Source organism: Amblyomma maculatum, chromosome 1 (genome assembly GCF_055883805.1).
Source record: "Amblyomma maculatum isolate TAMU_Amacu chromosome 1, ASM5588380v1, whole genome shotgun sequence".
Lineage (NCBI taxonomy): Eukaryota > Metazoa > Arthropoda > Arachnida > Ixodida > Ixodidae > Amblyomma > Amblyomma maculatum.
This window is the reverse complement of record NC_139344.1, coordinates 145,086,652-145,104,235: the sequence shown is the minus strand read 5'-3', so window position 1 is coordinate 145,104,235 and position 17,584 is coordinate 145,086,652. Positions and strand designations below refer to the sequence as shown.

The window sequence follows — 17,584 nt, the reverse complement described above, 5'->3', positions numbered from 1 at the left end:
GTACGCTGTTGCCAAGTTGGCCCTTGAGGGATGCGACGCCGCGGGCCGCTCTGGTTCGCTAGCTATCACGGAGTCTCCGCTTACGTCATAGTGTGCGTCACTCAACTCCAACTACGTAGTTGGAGGCCACAGTTTGAATTCGACTGGCAGGAACAAGAAAAAAACCTCAACTTATTATCGCAATATCTCAGCAATTATTAGATTTTTTGCTGCCGGATATGCGGCGACAGTGTCACCAAATGTAGTTTATTAGATTTTCATACCATCTTTGGCTGTCTTTAGTGTCCCTTTAAAATTGGTTTCGTTGCTTATTACCCAAATTTTCTAAAACCTCGCAGAATTGTTTAGTTTTTTCTAATGATTTCAAATATGCAAAAATGTTTCTTCTAGGGCAATCAGTTCTAAAGGTATTAGAGAATTATTGCTATTGTCTGCTCAAAGAACAGGAAAAAAAATGCTCCTCGAAAATTTATTTTTAACATACAGATAGATAATGCAATGTTGGAAGCAGTTTTAAAATTGAGCCAATAATAGAGATTTAGCAGCCGGCTGAACTTCACACTCACAGGCATGGCAACTGTGTAAGGATTTCAAAATAAGATATAAAAGTTTTACAAGTGAAAATAAAAAATGTGCTCCAAACGTAGCATTCCTTACATTTTATAGTATCTACTTGTATATTAAAAATTACCTAATTTCTAATGAGCATTTTTTCCCCTATGTTTGAGCAGACAATAGCAATAATTCTCTAATACCTTTAGAACTAATTGTCCTAGAAGAGAAATTTTTAGATATTTGAAATCAGCAGAAAAAACTGAACAATTCTGTGAGGTTTCATAAAATTTGGGCCGTAAATAAAAAAGTTAGTTTTAAGACCCATGTCCCCCCTTAATGCATATTTACTTTTTAAATGAAAATATCTGTGCAAAAGCATTATAGCTTTTTATTACTTATTATAAAATCATTTCTTGATTTACTTCACTTAAAGAGGCCCTGCAAGGCTTGCCCACTATTCTTTAGATGAATTATTAATGTCATGCACATACCGAATCAGGAATTGGTGCACTAGAATATAAATTATTAAGGGATGAATTTTCAAAATATGAGCAAACCAAAAATTGCACTCTACTCAATTTTGCAGGTTTTTCACTTTCCCATTTCACTCGCCCAATGACGACACGCTACGAGACCAATCGAAACAGCCCACATGACCACGTCACTACAATGTGGTGGAAAATGGCTTCTCATGGTTTCCTGGTCGCTGTAACAGGTTATTGCTAATGTTGATGACCTCTCTTCCATGACTAAGACCATGTGGGTGCCTCGCAGGAATAAAATGAGACTGGGAGCAGGCAGGGTAAGAAGACATTCCTTTGTCCCCATGCACCCACAACTATTGTGCTTTTCCAGTGAGCCCACTCCTTGACATCCCCTTTCTCTTTTTCCGCAGGCATCCTACAATAGTGAGTAGCGACTGGAGAGGTCGTTCAATTCTTTCCTGCCTAACTCGGGCTGCACAGCCACAGGTAGCTGTCCACTTGTATGTCGTGAAAGTCTTTAATGCAACGTAGTAACTAGCACGGTGCTTTTTGTGTCACTTGCTTTTGCAGTGCCTTTGTGTAAAAGCAAACATGTTCGATTCATTGACTTAATGAAAAATACAATAATGCGACATGATGTATATTTTCCTAATGGACACAAATTGCAGTGCGTTTGCCATATATCCAATCGTCAAACGATCCGCAGTTGATGTCATATCCACTGCAAAGAACTACCAATGCATGCCGACACTGTCAGCACCATTATTTTGATTCTCGAGCAAACTAAAATATTAGGTACCGAAATATGAGTGTTACAACCAGTGGTAATAACATCGCCATAACTCATCAATTGCAACAAACAAGCAAAGCAATACATTAAAAAAAAGCACAGTGACTGTCATGGCATCGATGCAATGAAAAGAAGTTACACCATAATCTATTAATTAAATGATCAAAAGGGCTCTGCAAAGCAATGCTGGCAGAGAATGTGCCCTACTTAGCCATCCAGGAGTTTTTTTTCTTGGTGAGAGGCAGCAGTAGACAGCCAACCAAAGCAGAAGTAAGCCATCAAAATATGTGCCAAAGGGCCACATTTACAGCTTACATTTCAATATAAGAACCCTGTTTATATATCACTGTTCAGGAATTCACAAGTATTTAGTGCTACAAAAAAATGTTCAGTTCCTAACCCAAATGCCATAAGCAGGTGGAGTTGGCATGCAAGTTATTTTGTCAGTAAGAAGTAAAGCTGAACAACTGACCTGACACTCTCGTGGAAGCCACCGAAAAGCAGCAGCTGGCGGCCCAAATGCATCATGCGATGGCCACTGCGCGAGCTGGGCCCTCCTGGTGCGTTCACTTGTTCCCAGCTCCTGCTTACCACATGGTACACCCACAGGTCTTTGTAGTGGTAGAACTGGGACCGAGTTGGACTGGCAAACTCTCCTCCAAAGAGCCACATTTGACCTCCTCCTTGAGGCACCATCACAGCCTGAATATATTGAATTCAGACAGCTCCTGATTGCACTCGCTCCTCACATTACATAATGGCTCGAGTTTGTGATTCACAAATGTAAAACCGGTCATGCACCAGTGCTACAAAAAAGTTCCACATGCGCTGCTGAATCTGCAGAGGGGAAATGCGAAAGCCAGAGTATTGCTGCTGCACATGATACGTCACACGCCCGAACCAACCAGCTTTCTGTTGAATGCATCAAAGTTCACTGCGTTTATAGAAAAGGAAAGGCGCAGTATCTGCCACTCTCGGAATTTCGCAGTCACATCTCGAGGACAAATCTTGGTGACAAATCTCGCTGACATGAGATTTTGACACTCATTACACACTTCTGATCACTATCACGCATTTATTTGGCTCATTAAGTCAGAAACGCACCCACTTCCGGTTGGTGTGACGTCACATCCTTTGAAAGCTGACTTAAGTTGTGTGGCTAGTTTGAAGTCTGACTGATTTTAATTTTACATTTCTGGTCTAATTAACTAATCATCCTATTGACAGAATTTTTTTCCTGTAGCATCCTCACACCATCCTTTATCGATCACATCCATACACTTGATCCTATCTCTTCTGAGAACAATACAACGGCTGCATACACGTTCTGTACACAGGACCCTGCTGACATAGCCTTTTCAAAAAGGCTTTCGCCTTAAAATAGATACAATTAAGCATGTCACTCTTTCGATATAGAGCTATGCTGAGTGCTGTGTAACAGTAACCCCTTTCAAGTACAGCAGAACAACTCAGGAAGTCCACTTACAATCCATAATCTATTCTACAAATGGCAACTATAAATAATACTGCATGTCACAGCATGAAGGTTACAAAGGCTTTTCTGAAATAACAGTTCATACAAATCCAAATATTCACATATTAGATGCAAACGTTACCTGGTGAGCACATCGTGGTGGTGGCCGGTTTGGGGTCTTTACAAGAAGCCAGTTGTTCTTCTTGATGTTGTATACATAGAGCTCATTGTACATAAATGTCTAGAAAGAAGCAAAAAAAATATATATATATATGTTGTAGGCAAAAAAACATTGTTAATCACCAAAATCAACACTAAGACCAAACATACTACAGTTAGGAGAAAGCTATCCCCATGATTTGAACTTCCACTGAACTTTGTGCCAAAATGTGTCATGCATAAAAACCCTCACAGGAAATGCACTTATGCAAATGAAGCCTGTTACAATGGAAGTAAGTTAGAAAGATAGATAATAATTGGCATCCCTTTCTTTAACGGGGTGGTGAGAAGTGTCACCTAGCTCGTAATATTTTGAGCGTTGTATTTTTTTATTCCTCTGCACAGAACACTACTCCCTTGACCTTTTCTACCAATCCTCAAGTCACTTCTTACGTGATTCCACTGTTTCATAATTTAGCCTGCCAAGGATGTCTAAAAACCCCAGTGCTTCCCGAATCCCTACATCGATGTCATGCACTGGTGGTTGAAGTGCCTTACATTCTATAATATGTTCAATCATTTCCCTGCTTTGCATGCAGCAGCATCCCTAGCTTCGAAAAGTACACCACTAGCTTTTTAATTGTGAAAAGAAGTTTCGTTTTGAACTTTAGTCTTAGCCGACCTATAAAGCTCTATCGTCAGTGCACAACAATTCTACAGTGCATGAACGGACGGACGGACGGGATGGATGGAGTGTCAAACGGGTGGTGATAGTCATCACCATGCTCAACCTTTCTTTTTTATGCTTTGTAGCAAAAGCTACATTGGCCACGAACTTGCGATTTCGCAGTGGCGGTGCTCCGAGGAGGCGCAAAATGACCTTGAGCCGTTGCCTAGCAACCGGCGTAGCTTGCGGATTCCGCACACAAATTTCTGTCTGCAGAATGTGTCTGCAAAATCGTGCCTGCAACAGTTGTAATTGAGAAGTGGTAGCGGTTAATGAGTGATGTCAATCGTCAATCGATAGAGGGTGACGTAATGCTGTGTCTGAAAAAATAATTAGACCAATAAGTTAATTAGGTAATTAATTATAATAGCTGGTTCACAGAAAAGGAAAGGCGAGTATCTGTCACACTTGTTTCTGTGGACACCTGAAATGCGCTGTAAGGGAAGGGAGGAAGGTGGGAATGAAAGCGGAAAGAGAGAAAGGAGTGCTGTAGTGGAGGGCTCCGGAGAAATTTTGACCGCCTGGGGATCAACGTGCACTGACATCGCACAGTACAGGGACGCCACTTCGTTCCGGTTCCATCGAAACGCAGCTGCCGGCGGTCGGGATTGGCGGCTGCGTTTTGATGGAGGTGAAACGAAGTGGCGTCCGTGTGCTGCGCAATGTCAGGCGAAAATGATCTCATTAGCCAATGGCTTGGTACCACATTTGAATGTATCAAATGCTAAAATAGTTAAGTCAGTCAATTAGGGTGACGTCAAGATGTATCAAATACTTTAATTAAATCAGTCAAGACGTCATGCAACCAGAAGTCAAGCCAAAAAAGGGCATAGGAAGGGATTAGCGCGCAATTTGAAAAACTAAAATGGGTAAACAAGTGAATTAATGTGACGTAGAGGATGTGACATCACGCCACCGGAAGTAGAGCCGAAAAAAGAGCATAGGAAGGGATTGACGCGCAATTTGAAAGTACCGAAGACTAAAATGGGTAAACAAGAAGTGAATTAAGCAACTAGAAGCAACCAGAAGCAACCAACAGCAGCATCCGAGCTTTCGCATTACTCCAATGCAGATTCTGCAGTGCTCTTCAATTTTTTTTTTAAACTTGGATAATACGCCAACTTTAACGACTTTCCTTTTTAGTCTCGGGTTATATTTAAATACCAGTATTTAATTTGGATTCAGCTTCCATGAGCCCCCTCCCTGCTATTTATCCACCAATCTTCCAAACATCTCTTGCTTACTTCTACCGCCGATTAGTTCACGCTTCCTTTGTTACCTCTAAACTCCAGGGCCTCGGCTAGAGACTATGTTCACATTGACATCTGGATGGATACTGCCACACTCCAGTATAAGATGTTCAATTGTTTCTGGGCATCTACCGCACATAGCAAAAGTTTCATCTTCTTGAACAAACTTCCTTCTGTAGCTTCGGGTTCTAAGACATCCTGATTTAGCTTCAAACAGAAGGCCGCACACTCTTGAGTTGTCATAGAAGGTTTTCTTCTTAATCCGAGTTTTCCATTTTCTATACATGTCTAGTGTCGGCTTCTTTTCCATTGAATTACTCCAATTTATAGCCTCTGTGTTCTTTACCTGCCATTTGATGCTCTTTATTTCTCCGTCCTGCCTTCCTACATACTTACTGGTTAGTTTTCTGGTCCTTTTCCGCCACTGTTAAGTCGATGCCCTTTCAGTATAAGTATTTAAATACTTCAGCTGCCCACCTATTGTTGCCCATTATCCTGGGGGTTGTTCGTACAATATTTTGCTCCGAGCCTGTAGTGCGTCGAAAGACGCCTAGCCCATTTCTCCCTGTATTGCTTCGATTATAGTTTTGCCACGGGCTCCAAGTGCAAACCTTTCCGCAAATCTTTGGTTTATTTCTAACCGAGACTGGATTTCTGCCTTTAAGCATAAAACAGTGACCCCGAAGGTAAGCCCTGGTACCATTATTCTTTTCCAAACACCTTTAAATACTTCATATCTGCTGTACCCCCATAATGCCCTGTGCTTCATTATCGCAGCATCCTTTCGCCCTGGTGGCCTGTTCATGTTTTTCCATGTATGCCTGCCCTTCGTTTATCCATACCCCGAGGTACTTATATTCTGCCAGTTTTGGTACCTCACTCCCTTGTATTGTCAGCTTTTTATCACTGAAATACTATCGACCCAACTTAAGTGCCCTGAAGGTAAAGTGACTGCATCTCCTTTGTATTCATATTTATTAACTAATGCTTATAAATCTTCCTGGCTATTATTGGCTAATAGAACAATGTCGTCTGCACACATTATTCTTGGAAGTGTTTGTTGTATGTCTGTTCCACATAGCTTATACGAGATTAAAACCAAGGTTGCTTTCTTGCACTCTTTTCCATATTCTTCATATAGATCATGGACAACAGCGGTGATAGCGGACATCCTTGCCTTAGTCCTTTGCACACCTCGACAGTAGACATGCTTCTTAACCCGTCCCATGCAATCTCAACTTTATCATCTCCGTATATTTCCTTTAGTAATTTAATTACTTTATCAATTACAGTACAATAATTCTACTCCATCACCTGGTAAGAGAATTTTGCACTAAGCCAATGATAGTTCATGAAATTATCTAATAATGCAGTTTAAAAACCATATGCTTACAGCAACCTAGCTATGCAACACAGGAAGTGATCTAAATTCTAAATAGTACACTTCTTTGAGCACAAAAAAGCTGATTCCTTTAATTTTATTCTGCACAAAAACGGCCTTGCAATTTTAAATGATCTGAATGCTAATGGAAGTGTCATTTTTCTTAAATACTTTCTGAACATTCAGTTTTTACAACTTCTATCTGTTCTGGTATGTAGAGCTAAAAATGCTGAAAAAAAAAAAGAAAAGAAAAAGAAAAAAATTCAATGTTTTCAAAACTCATGCTTTGGAGGAATTATCTACAATGATGTCAAGATGTTAAACTTCCAAACTGAAATTCAACTTTATATAATTAGGAAACATTTGTTTTCATTTAAATATTTTAGCTAAATCACCAAGAGAGGTCTAACGGAAGGGTATGTGCACTGTCATGTTCCGAGACACAAGCCAGAGCTTAAGCTTTCCCCTAGATACATGATTAGCAAGGTGGTCAAGAGCTTTGGAAACAAAGACCACTAAAGAACAGTACACATTACACCCCCTAGTCAGCACCTTCAGGCTTATTACGTAGCCTACAGACACAAGCTGAAACTTCCACTGCCTTAATGAGTGTAAATAAATGAAATAAGCATCAGACACTGCAGTAGTGCAGCTGATGTCCTCTGCCATAACCAAGTAAATCGGCCAATCACGAACTGTGATGATGCACAAGCACGCAATGTGTTCAATGTTGGTGGCATTTGCCACCAGCTAGCTAAATGACACGTTCATTTCTTGAGAACTGGTGCAACATATTTCAATAATGTCACTATTACTGGCACCATGTGGGCATCGGCCAAATAACTGCAAACTTCACAGCAGTGGTGCACTTTACATACGTGTGACAGACTTTTATTTGTTGCTACCGTGCTAACTAAAAAAATTCCTTTTAATGTCAGTTGTTAGTTTGACAGCCTAAGAAGTCCTTAATTCTGTTGTAATCGTCATCAGCGTTTGAACAAGAGCTGCTAGGACCATGCAGTCCGACATCAACACACGTTATGTGCAGTTAACATTACTTCCAATATGGCATTAAGTTTTAGACAGGGTGTCCTTACTACCAAATCTGCGAGCCCCTTGAAACAGCAGGCATTTTGAACTGTGTATGCATCATTACCTTTTGGCCGTTGAAGTATTCTCCACCGAAAAGCAAAAGCTGGTCTTTTTCAGGGTGCACACACAACGTAGCAGCACTCCTATGGTAAAAAGAAAGAGTGAGAGAGAGTAATACGGAGATGTGTGAACGTCAACTACATCGCAGCTGACCATCCTAAGAAATCGGCAAGTTCAGTACCTACTGGAGGGAGGCTCCACGAGCTCTTCGGTTACAGCTAGCCTTTTACGATCTTCTTCGACGAACTGTGATATCAGCTTCTCAATGTCCTCCTGGAAATTAAAAAGAATGAAAGAATGAATGTAAGCTTTGCGTTTGACCGTCAGCGAAAGATGTGAAACACGACTCTTAATACGCGAGTCGTACTACCTCGCCCTTTGCCGCCAGTTCCTTTTTCAGCTTCTGCGCTGCTTTTTTCTCCGTTTTGGCGATGGTTTTTTCCACACCTCTGCCTTTCTTTTTGTCCTTTTTTCCCATGGTTTCCAAAGGGTTAAATTGACTGTCAAACACCAATGTTCCGCGTGACCCGCTCGACCCGCTACAAAACACGTGAAGCAAGACGTTACTAAAACGTACCTCCAACCAACATAATACCGCATGGAGGAATAACCGAATAACTCCATGCAGGTAGGCAAGAAGCAATAAGATCAAGGTGGTTGGTATCGTTTTACACAGCATCATTCTTTTTTTCTTTTTTTTTTTTTCCTTCTTTCTCACAGGACAAGTGACAAGAACTGGCCTGGGTCGCGATGACCTGGACCAGGACAAGGGACAAGAACTGACCTGGGTCGCGGTGATCTGGACCAATGTGACAGGAATATGGCAATCAACTTTTCCTGGAGATTCACTGTCTTCGATAGCAAATAAGTTTGAAAGGTCGTTAGGTAGTGCGCTAAACTTTGTGTGAATTGTGGTTAAAAACATTACTATTAGGCAATAGAAACGACAAGTTAGTACATGATTGATTTCAGTGTTTATGTAATGGGCAGTTCCCATGACAACTGTTCGCGCTCTCGAAACACATTCAGGTGCGCGGTTTTTGCTGTTTACTGGGCGTGTGTGAAGACCTGTGCCAGCTGTGCTTAACCCCTCTTACAGCGTCAAGCTGATTAAGCTGTCCGGACCGTGCAAATTGGCAGCGTCCGAGTTCCGGGAGGATGGACTCGCGACCGACAACGTCGGCCTCCAATAGGCCTCCGTCTCCTAGCATGCGTTCATTCACGGCAGCCACACAACGCAGCGGACTCCTAGGGTCTGTCAGCCGACTCAGCGGGCGACCCAGTACACGCACAGGTCCTCCAGCTGCGATGCTATCGCAGATGAACATTCTGGATCGGCCTATGACTCAGCATGGCCTTGTAGCCCCAAAGACTGCGTCAAAATCTTCGCAGAGACAGGTCCAAGATAAAACATATTTTATTGGCTTGCTGAGGGCAAAAATGGCTGAACTGAGCGCGGAGACTAATCGTCTCCAGCGCGAAAATGAATCACTTGCGCAAGAACAAGCTACTTACTCGTCATATGAAAAGAAAGCGGAAGCCCTGGCCGCCGAGTTGAAAGAACTGCAAGGCGAAATGGCCGACTACAACCTACTCGTAGATAAGCTGAATACAGATGCAGACATGGAAGACGTTAAGGAAGAGTACAGAGAACTCAAGGTAATGGCATTTTTTTTTACCCCCTCTTAGCCAGCAAATTTAGACCACAAACTGTTGTGTAGCATCAGCAAACGCCGGTGTCTCAATTATAAGCCGCGTCATTTTTTTTTTTTTTTTTTCTCTCTGCAATTCTCGTTGTGTTTAACGCTCTCAAATCTCAAATTCCATTCTTCAGAAGTACTGATAAAAGTACTTCTGAAGTACTTTTATCCCCCCCTCTTGTTGTGGATAACGTACGTGCAGGATAAAATTGGTTTTCAGTTCTAAGCCATGGTTAGATATATAATCATTTTATCCTGTTGCCAACAAAAAGCACAGAAGAATTTTGCAAACACTTCTGTTGTTATAATCAAACATGACATGAATAAATGCGCCAAGTTATTTGTTAGCATGCATAGTTGAGAATCAAATTCTAAAAATATGTATCATATATATGGCAGTCAGTAAAAGCTAATGCCACTGCACTGTATGAAAAATGTTTGGTAATGCCATATAGAAATACCCAGCGAAATCTGAACTGTGTCACTCTGCATGCAGCACTATAATTTGGCCTTGACTTTCTGAGCTCCATATGCCATATTTTTTTACATATTTTTCAGAACCAGAATGACCAAGAAGCAAATAGTGTAGAACTGCTCTTTGAGCAACGGCAAGATCGTGAACGGCAACTTCGACAACTTGAAGAGGAAATTGAGCAAGAAAGGAACATGGCAGACAACATAATAGCAGCAATGCAACCAGAGCTTCGTCACAGGTGAAAGGACGAGGACCATGACGGGAGCTTAATTTGCTTAACATTTCATTGACTTAACAGTGTTTACTTTCATATGGGCTACTCAGTTAAATTTCACAAAAACGGCACAATATTATCTCAGTCGTTTGAGGGAAAAAAATCTTTAAAAATTTTAATAGCTTTTTTCCTAAATCACTTGCAGGAAATTTTTTCTATCCTGTCAACTTAGCAGTTCACTGAAAATCCTATCTCCTTTGTGGGCTCATGTTTGACATTAGATTAGACTGGAGTTTGCTTAAAAATTCCATAGCGATCCCAGTGAAAAATACTCAGATATGCTAAGCATATATAGAGACTTATTGGTTAAGTGGAATCATTTATCATTATAGAATTCTTTGTTTTCAGTAAAACCCGGTTTCATCAAATTCTTGCGCTGTGAGAAAATTTTCTAAAAATAGGGCAAACTCATTTATACCTGAAAACGTGGCTTCAAGAAAATAATTTAAGCTGAAGGCGCCACATGTGAAGTTTCTCTTATTCATTCACATTTTAAGATACTGCAGGCCTATATGGCCCAAGCAGGAGGGGCATAGAACATAACAATCACAACTTAATTTCAATGTAAATACATTAATACACAGTATAGTTTTGTGGAGAGTAAACAATAATGGTAACAATAATATAGCAAGACAACCTAGCCAAGTAGATGTCCCTCCAGTGCCTTGCAGGCATTGCTGAAAAAGTGATTCTGGAAGCAAATTCTAATGGACCTTTTTCCTGTAACATCCTGTGCATGCACACAGCCTCATCGCCTGCCATTTTTGACAACTATGTCAGACGAAAATGCCCGAGGAGTTCGTTGCATGTGCTTTTTCACGAACGACGTCTTCTTGATCATCGACGTGACGATCTGCTGTACAATACTTACGCGCTGTGTTAGAGTCTTCTAGGTCCTTGGAAATGCACACGTCCCCACCTGCCCTCGTATCAAGCGAGAAGGTGCAGTCAGGTTCGTCAATGTCCTTTCGTCATAGATCCAATAAGGAGGAAGGTGCATCAGAGCGTGTCCAAAGATGACTCGGCCTCTCTGCAAGCTTATGACTGCAGTGCTAATATGAGTTTCCTATTTCTGAAGTATACAGTCTGCACTATTTTTTCATGGAATTGCCTCTTTTCTTGCTGTTTCTTAGGTATGCTGAGCAGAAAGAAATTAACCAGTCACTTGTGGACCAGCTTGATAAACTGCAACAGCAACTTCAAAGTCTGCAGTTACAGAAGAGCGCATTAGAAGAAGATATTTCGCTGTCTTCGGTAAGGTGTGCTATTCGTCACTGCTATATATACACTTGACATCATTGTGGACAGCTTGAGTGATGAACTAAACAGCTTCTGTATTTGATGATGCATGCTGCATTAAGCCAGGCAAGACTGTTCTTAATTAGCACTAAAACTCTCTCAAAAGGACAAGCAGATCAATGTTTTCCATCTATCACATAATGTATAGATTCATGGTGATCTACTTGTGCATGCAATTGTTGATACATATATTGTTAACAAGAGTTTTGATTGTCAGTCTTTCGGTAGCATTGCAGGTTGTCAGAGAGGCCTCCTCTATTCACTTAATGATTTTAATTGCTGCCCACTATGCAAGCAAGGATGATGTGTACAGACATGCAGTATTGGTTGCATGTCAATATTTATCAATCACTGGGCTGTTTGCAGTTCCTGTAACGTGCATATGTGCTTGTATACATATATGAATTACTGCCTCACCTGTCCTGTCCTAAATTGTGGTGTAGTTCAAAGTTGGCTCCAATCACTGAAGGCTGGTCACACTTGGAGCATGCATATTTTTTGACTATGTACAGTTGTACAAGCCGTCAAGTACATGTGCAGTAACATTTAGCACATTTATTGCACTGTTTTGTTGCATTGTGTACTCCTGTTGTGTCAAATCAACTAGGCCACTTGTGCAGTGTAGGAATGACACTTTATTTTTGCACTTGATTTCATGAAATACAGCCAGCTTCTATGTTTAGTAAGATATCAGTGACAGGTTGACAGCCTGCCATATATATCTGGAATTCAGATCCCATTATGTGCTACATGGTTCCTAAGCAGACATGCTTGGGAAGGCTATAGACTTGTACACAGAAATTGAAGACATTTTACGGTTTGTGTATTTACATGTAGTAGCCTATACAAGGTCGGAGTAATGGTGTAAGAAGTCGTCACATTTTGCCTTGACCGATGAGGGAGGCATTCATCACATGCTTTGATGCAGGGCAAAAATCCGAGCTCTTTGGTAATAAATAGATGTACCACAATAATTGTGACAGCACATGATACGCAACATCTCGTTTGGAAAAGCTTTGGAGCTTGAGTAATTTAAGTGCCTTCCATTTTCGCCAAAGTGTTGTGCAGGTGCCTTCAGTATGTCATGCCAAATGTAGATGAGTTGAACACTAGCTGACATTATTTAGGCGCGCAGCTCAACTGATACCACCACATTCAGCTCAGTAAATGAAAGCATTGAGTTTCAAGAAAGAAACAGTCTTTTTAAATATTTGTTTGACCACCAGAGGTGCAAAGTTGGTCACCAGTGGTTCATCCAATTAAGCCTTAGGGTTGCTAAGAAAATTTCAAGTGGCATTGCATAGCACCACAAGAAAACAGATATAGGTATTACCCACTAATTACAGGCCAGAGAAAAATAGCACGTGATCTACCAGTGGGTTATTCTGCATGTTTTTCAAGGTCTCCAAAACAGCTTGTGAAGTTCATGTGTTGAAAAGGAGTGTTTTGATCCCTTCCACTGCAGATTTAGTGTGACACAGTTAGTTGGCACTTTTATACTGTGCTACGTCATTAACTTGTAGAGCACACCATGGCTGGCTGTTGTTTGCATTGGCAATAAACACTGGTCCGCTGGAAATAAAAAACACCATAAATGGCCATGGAGTCAATCAGCAGTGATGCTCTTTGAACATGGTGCAACACTTCAGTGTATTTAACAACCCTTTACAACATGGTAAATAAACTGCACAGATGTGTGTCTCAAATGCACACATATTGTAATATGGCACTCAAAATGGCTTTAGGAATTGAATAACATCACTTTGAAGTCATTTTGACCACTGGTTGTGTAAAACAAGGCGTACTTTAATGTTAATATCCAGGATTTTTCTAAAAGGCCAACATATAACAAAACTTGAATTAAATGTTAATATTGTTACGGACGACAAGGAAGAAGAAGCGGGCAGTGGCGCGGGCAGGAGCGCTCTCGTTAGGCCCGCGAACATTGATTAAACGTCATCTACTATCGTCATCGGTCATGTTCTGTCTCCTGTCATCATCGGCTTGCCGCTTCGTAACATTTGGTTGGAAGTGCGGCGTACGACATCCCCATCCTCGCCTTGGAGCATCGAGACCATCTTCAAGCCGGGACCATCACCGAGGGCCCAGGGACATCGCCGAGCAGCTTCGCCCCAGCCCTTCAAGCCCAGACCTGAACAACTACCACCGCCCAGCCCCCAGCCCGGACCTGAAGACAAGGAGAAGAGACATACCGATCAGAACCGAGATGAAGGACCCGAAAGACCTGAATGACCCGAAGGAACCGATGGACACGAACACGCAACCCCCCGCCCAAGCTGCCCGACGTGACCTCGAGCCATCGGTCCCATGGACTCTGGTGACAGATGGTTGACAGCTCCAAGGGAGGCGGATCACCCACGCATCAGACATTGTACTGGCAAGCCGTTCTATTCTTCCTTCTTCCTCTTCTTCTTCAAGCATCCAGACACGCCCATCATCATGCCATAAAATCATTAACATCGCTAAACTTCCTCGTCCACGATCGGGACGATCGCTCAGTGGCCCCGGGTCATGTTACGGACGACAAGGAAGAAGAAGCGGGCAGTGGCGCGGGCAGGAGCGCTCGCGTTAGGCCCGCGAACATTGATTAAACGTCATCTACCATCGTCATCGGTCATGTTCTGTCTCCTGTCATCATCGGCTTGCCGCTTCGTAACAATATGTTTCAAGAAGTATTTATGAGGCAGCTGATTGATAGAAAAGGCTAAAAAAAGCTCAGAAATCTTTCAAATTCCTTTCTTCCCACCAAAGCAAAGACATAACCTGCACACCTGCACTTGCGTGCAGGTTATGTCGGAGGCCTAATGGCAAAGATCAAAAATATGCTGCATACTATGTTTTTTTTTTTTTTTTTTACAGTAGTTTGATAGTGTTTAGCATGCAGAAATGCATATAGGTGCACCACTGTCCGTTTGCTGCCGCTTTAAGCAAATAGAACAGCACTGTCCTGCTGTCGTACAAAGAATAAGAGCAATCTCCCAAAGCCGAGTAGAGTTCAAGTTGCTGGTTTATTCGACCTTTCCCTTTGAACTGTTAGCCCCTTAAGTCAGATAGTTACGATCCTGGCTGCATAACTTATCCTTTTCTGCAGCTCTATGGTTGTGTTTGGGTGAATCCTAGCTGTAATTCTCCTCATCCCTAAAATCTCTTCATTCCCACATCAAGTTGTCAATTAATTTGGCCATGCTGTGCTCTTGTTAGCTTATAGTTGGTAAAATGGTAAAGTGACTGGTTTACGAAGATGGTTCCCAAGTTTTCAACTGTAAGAACCTGAGCATGGCTGCACTTGCTTAGGCACATACTTATGAGCATTATTTCTTTGTGTGACATACATAACGTAACACATCCACAGAGGGTAGTTTGCTTCGTTGACATCATTTCTCAAAAACTCAGTCATTTTTCTGTCACAGTTTGAAGGAATGTTTTTTAGCTGCCAGAATGTGTAGATACCACACTTGTACTACTGATTACCAGATTTAATTGCACCTAAAATGATCCTCAAAGCACTCTCTGAACATGGTAAATAAACTGACCCAAGTGTTAGGTCATGTACTATTGACCAGCCGAGTCAGATTTATTTATTCTGTGCAGAGCAGAGGACCTACAATCTTACTGTGAAAATTTATTTTTCCTTTTTTGTTTGTATTAAATCCTGGCACTCGTTTCATCTTCAGTAATGTTATTTCTACTTCTCACACGTAATAGTACAGATGGCACCTATCAGCCTTATCCCTTCTGTGTCACAAATGGTTGATGTCAGTGGGAGTAGTGTGCCAGAGAAAGCAGGCTAAACAAATGTGGCAGGCTTCACAAGACCAACGGTAATTGGCTTACACACAAGAGCAAAAATAAATGTGCGTACAGCATTATGGGAATCTGGAATGCTGGCTGCTGGCTACGATGCCTGTGAGATGCTGGCTACAGTGGCTTACAGTGACTGAATTTCAGCATACTAAGAGTGATGAGAGCAGAGGCAAGGCCTTACAGTTGCTGAGGGCAAAATGCGATTGTGCATTAACTGCCAGTTAAAAACTGTCTCAGAAAAGTTCTGCATGCAGTGGGCGATTCCACAGCTGGCGTCTCTTCATGCTCGCTATACGTTGCAGTTAAAACGTTTCTGAATCACATTAAATAGGCACGAGACATCCACTGCACAAGCCCAGGTACTTTATATTTATTTTTTTTTTAATAGGTCCCACTACACCAAAAGAAATAATCAAACATCAGGCAGCCGAACTTTGTCATACAAAGTTGGTTGTCGGTGAAAGGTTGCACAATGTTTCATCAGCTTTTGCTGCTAAAATAATCAAATGTTTATTACAAATGCATCAAGTAGCCATCAGATGACATGGCACCTCACGACTAACTGTTGAAATAGTCCACCATATGACGGTTCAGTGGTTATGCCATTTGGCTGCTGAGTGCAAGATTGCATGATCAAATCCCAGCTGCAGCGAAGTTGTTTTTTTGATGGAAGTGAATTACAAAAATGCCTATGTGTTGTTTAATATTGGTGCACATTAAAGAACCATAGTGGTGACAAAAAGTTCAATCCACAGCCCTCCACTTCACTGCTCTTCGTAGCCCACACGCAGTTGCTAAAAAATATATAGTACCATCTAGCCATTGAAATGAGTGCCCATGTAGTCTCAGTATATCAGTTGTGTAAGTTGTCTAAGTGCTTTTCATTAAGGAACTCACTCTACCTTGGATGCCAGAAAACATGGCGTAACTGCTATGTGATAACTTACTGCAAGTAAGTTGCTATTTCTGTCTCATCGGCGCATTTGCTTATGCAAATGCAATCCCTCTCTATGCTGAAAATAGTTATTCTCGCTGCTGTTCTTTCTCCACCTTGTCTTTATTTCATTCTCTCCATCATCTTTGCTATCTCCTTTACCTTGATCATCACCATCATCAACTGGACTATACCCACTGCAGGGCGAAGGCCTCTCCCATATTCTTCCAATTAATCCGGTCCTGTGCTAGCTGCATCCACTTGACCCCTGCAAACTTCTTAACCTCATCTGCCCCTCTAACTTTCTGCCGCCCCCTGCTATGCCTTCCTTCCCTTGGAATCCAATTTGTTACCTTAAGCAACCATCAGTTGTCCTCTCTATGCACTACATGCCCTGCCTATGCTCATTTCTTCTTTTTGATTTCCACTAGAATCTCATTAACTCGAGTTATTTCTCTGACCCACGCTGCGCGCTTCCTATAGCGTTACACCTACCATTTTTCGTTCCATAGCCCTCTGCGTTGTCTTCAACTTAAGTAAAACCCTTTACGTTAGCCTCCACATTTCAGCCTCATAGGTTGGTGTATACAGGTAAGATGAAACTGTTATATCCTTTTGAGCGATATCGGTAAGCTGCTAAACATAATCTGCGAATACTTGCCAAATGCATTCCATCCCGATCTTATTCTCCTGGTTATTTCCCTTTCATGGTCTAGAGACATATTCGCCTACCACTTTTAGTGCTTCGCTACCTATAGTGAACTGCTGTTCCTTCCCGAAACAGTTGAACATTACCTTAGCCTTCTGCATATTGATTTTCAAGCCTACCTTTCTGCTATTTCTGTCTAGGTCATTAATCATGCTTTGCAATTCATCCCCTGAGATACTCAGCAAGGCAATGTCATCAACGAATTGCAGATTACTGAGGTATTTTTCATCAACCCTTATCCCTAACTGCTTCCATTCCAAGTCTCTGAATACTTCCTCTAAGCAAGCACTAACACCTTTAGTTATGGGAGTTCTCTTACTTTCTTTATGCAGAACTATGGTTACTGTGCAGTGACTATAGATATCTTCCAGTACTTTCACATGCGACTCGTCTAC

General features: G+C 41.7%; 2 protein-coding genes across 6 annotated transcripts in view; one reads left to right on the top strand and one right to left on the bottom strand.

Annotated features, from left to right (window-relative positions):
• Nucleotides 1-8,985, bottom strand: part of LOC146204251 (kelch domain-containing protein 4) — a 19,690-nt gene extending 10,705 nt beyond the window's left edge. Inside the window, exons 1-5 of one of the 3 annotated variants that reach the window (XM_084589188.1) lie at nucleotides 8,758-8,985; nucleotides 8,155-8,246; nucleotides 7,978-8,056; nucleotides 3,447-3,545; nucleotides 2,303-2,532 (exon numbers count right to left, since the gene is read on the bottom strand). In XM_084589188.1, the coding sequence (XP_084445314.1) occupies nucleotides 2,303-2,532; nucleotides 3,447-3,545; nucleotides 7,978-8,056; nucleotides 8,155-8,246; nucleotides 8,758-8,970 (713 nt within the window). In that variant the 5' untranslated portion in view covers nucleotides 8,971-8,985. Of the gene's footprint in view, nucleotides 1-2,302; nucleotides 2,533-3,446; nucleotides 3,546-7,977; nucleotides 8,057-8,154; nucleotides 8,247-8,343; nucleotides 8,578-8,757 lie in introns of those variants that run through there. The other 2 variants (XM_084589187.1, XM_084589189.1) reach the window with 2 other exon arrangements.
• Nucleotides 8,503-17,584, top strand: part of LOC146204250 (intraflagellar transport protein 74 homolog) — a 26,964-nt gene continuing 17,882 nt past the window's right edge. For 2 of the 3 annotated variants that reach the window (XM_084589191.1, XM_084589192.1), the window contains exons 1-4: nucleotides 8,503-8,601; nucleotides 8,694-9,632; nucleotides 10,232-10,386; nucleotides 11,556-11,676. In XM_084589191.1, coding sequence (XP_084445317.1) covers nucleotides 9,132-9,632; nucleotides 10,232-10,386; nucleotides 11,556-11,676 — 777 coding nt within the window. In that variant the 5' untranslated portion in view covers nucleotides 8,503-8,601; nucleotides 8,694-9,131. The remainder of the gene's footprint in view (nucleotides 8,602-8,693; nucleotides 9,633-10,231; nucleotides 10,387-11,555; nucleotides 11,677-17,584) is intronic. The other variant, XM_084589190.1, reaches the window with a different exon arrangement.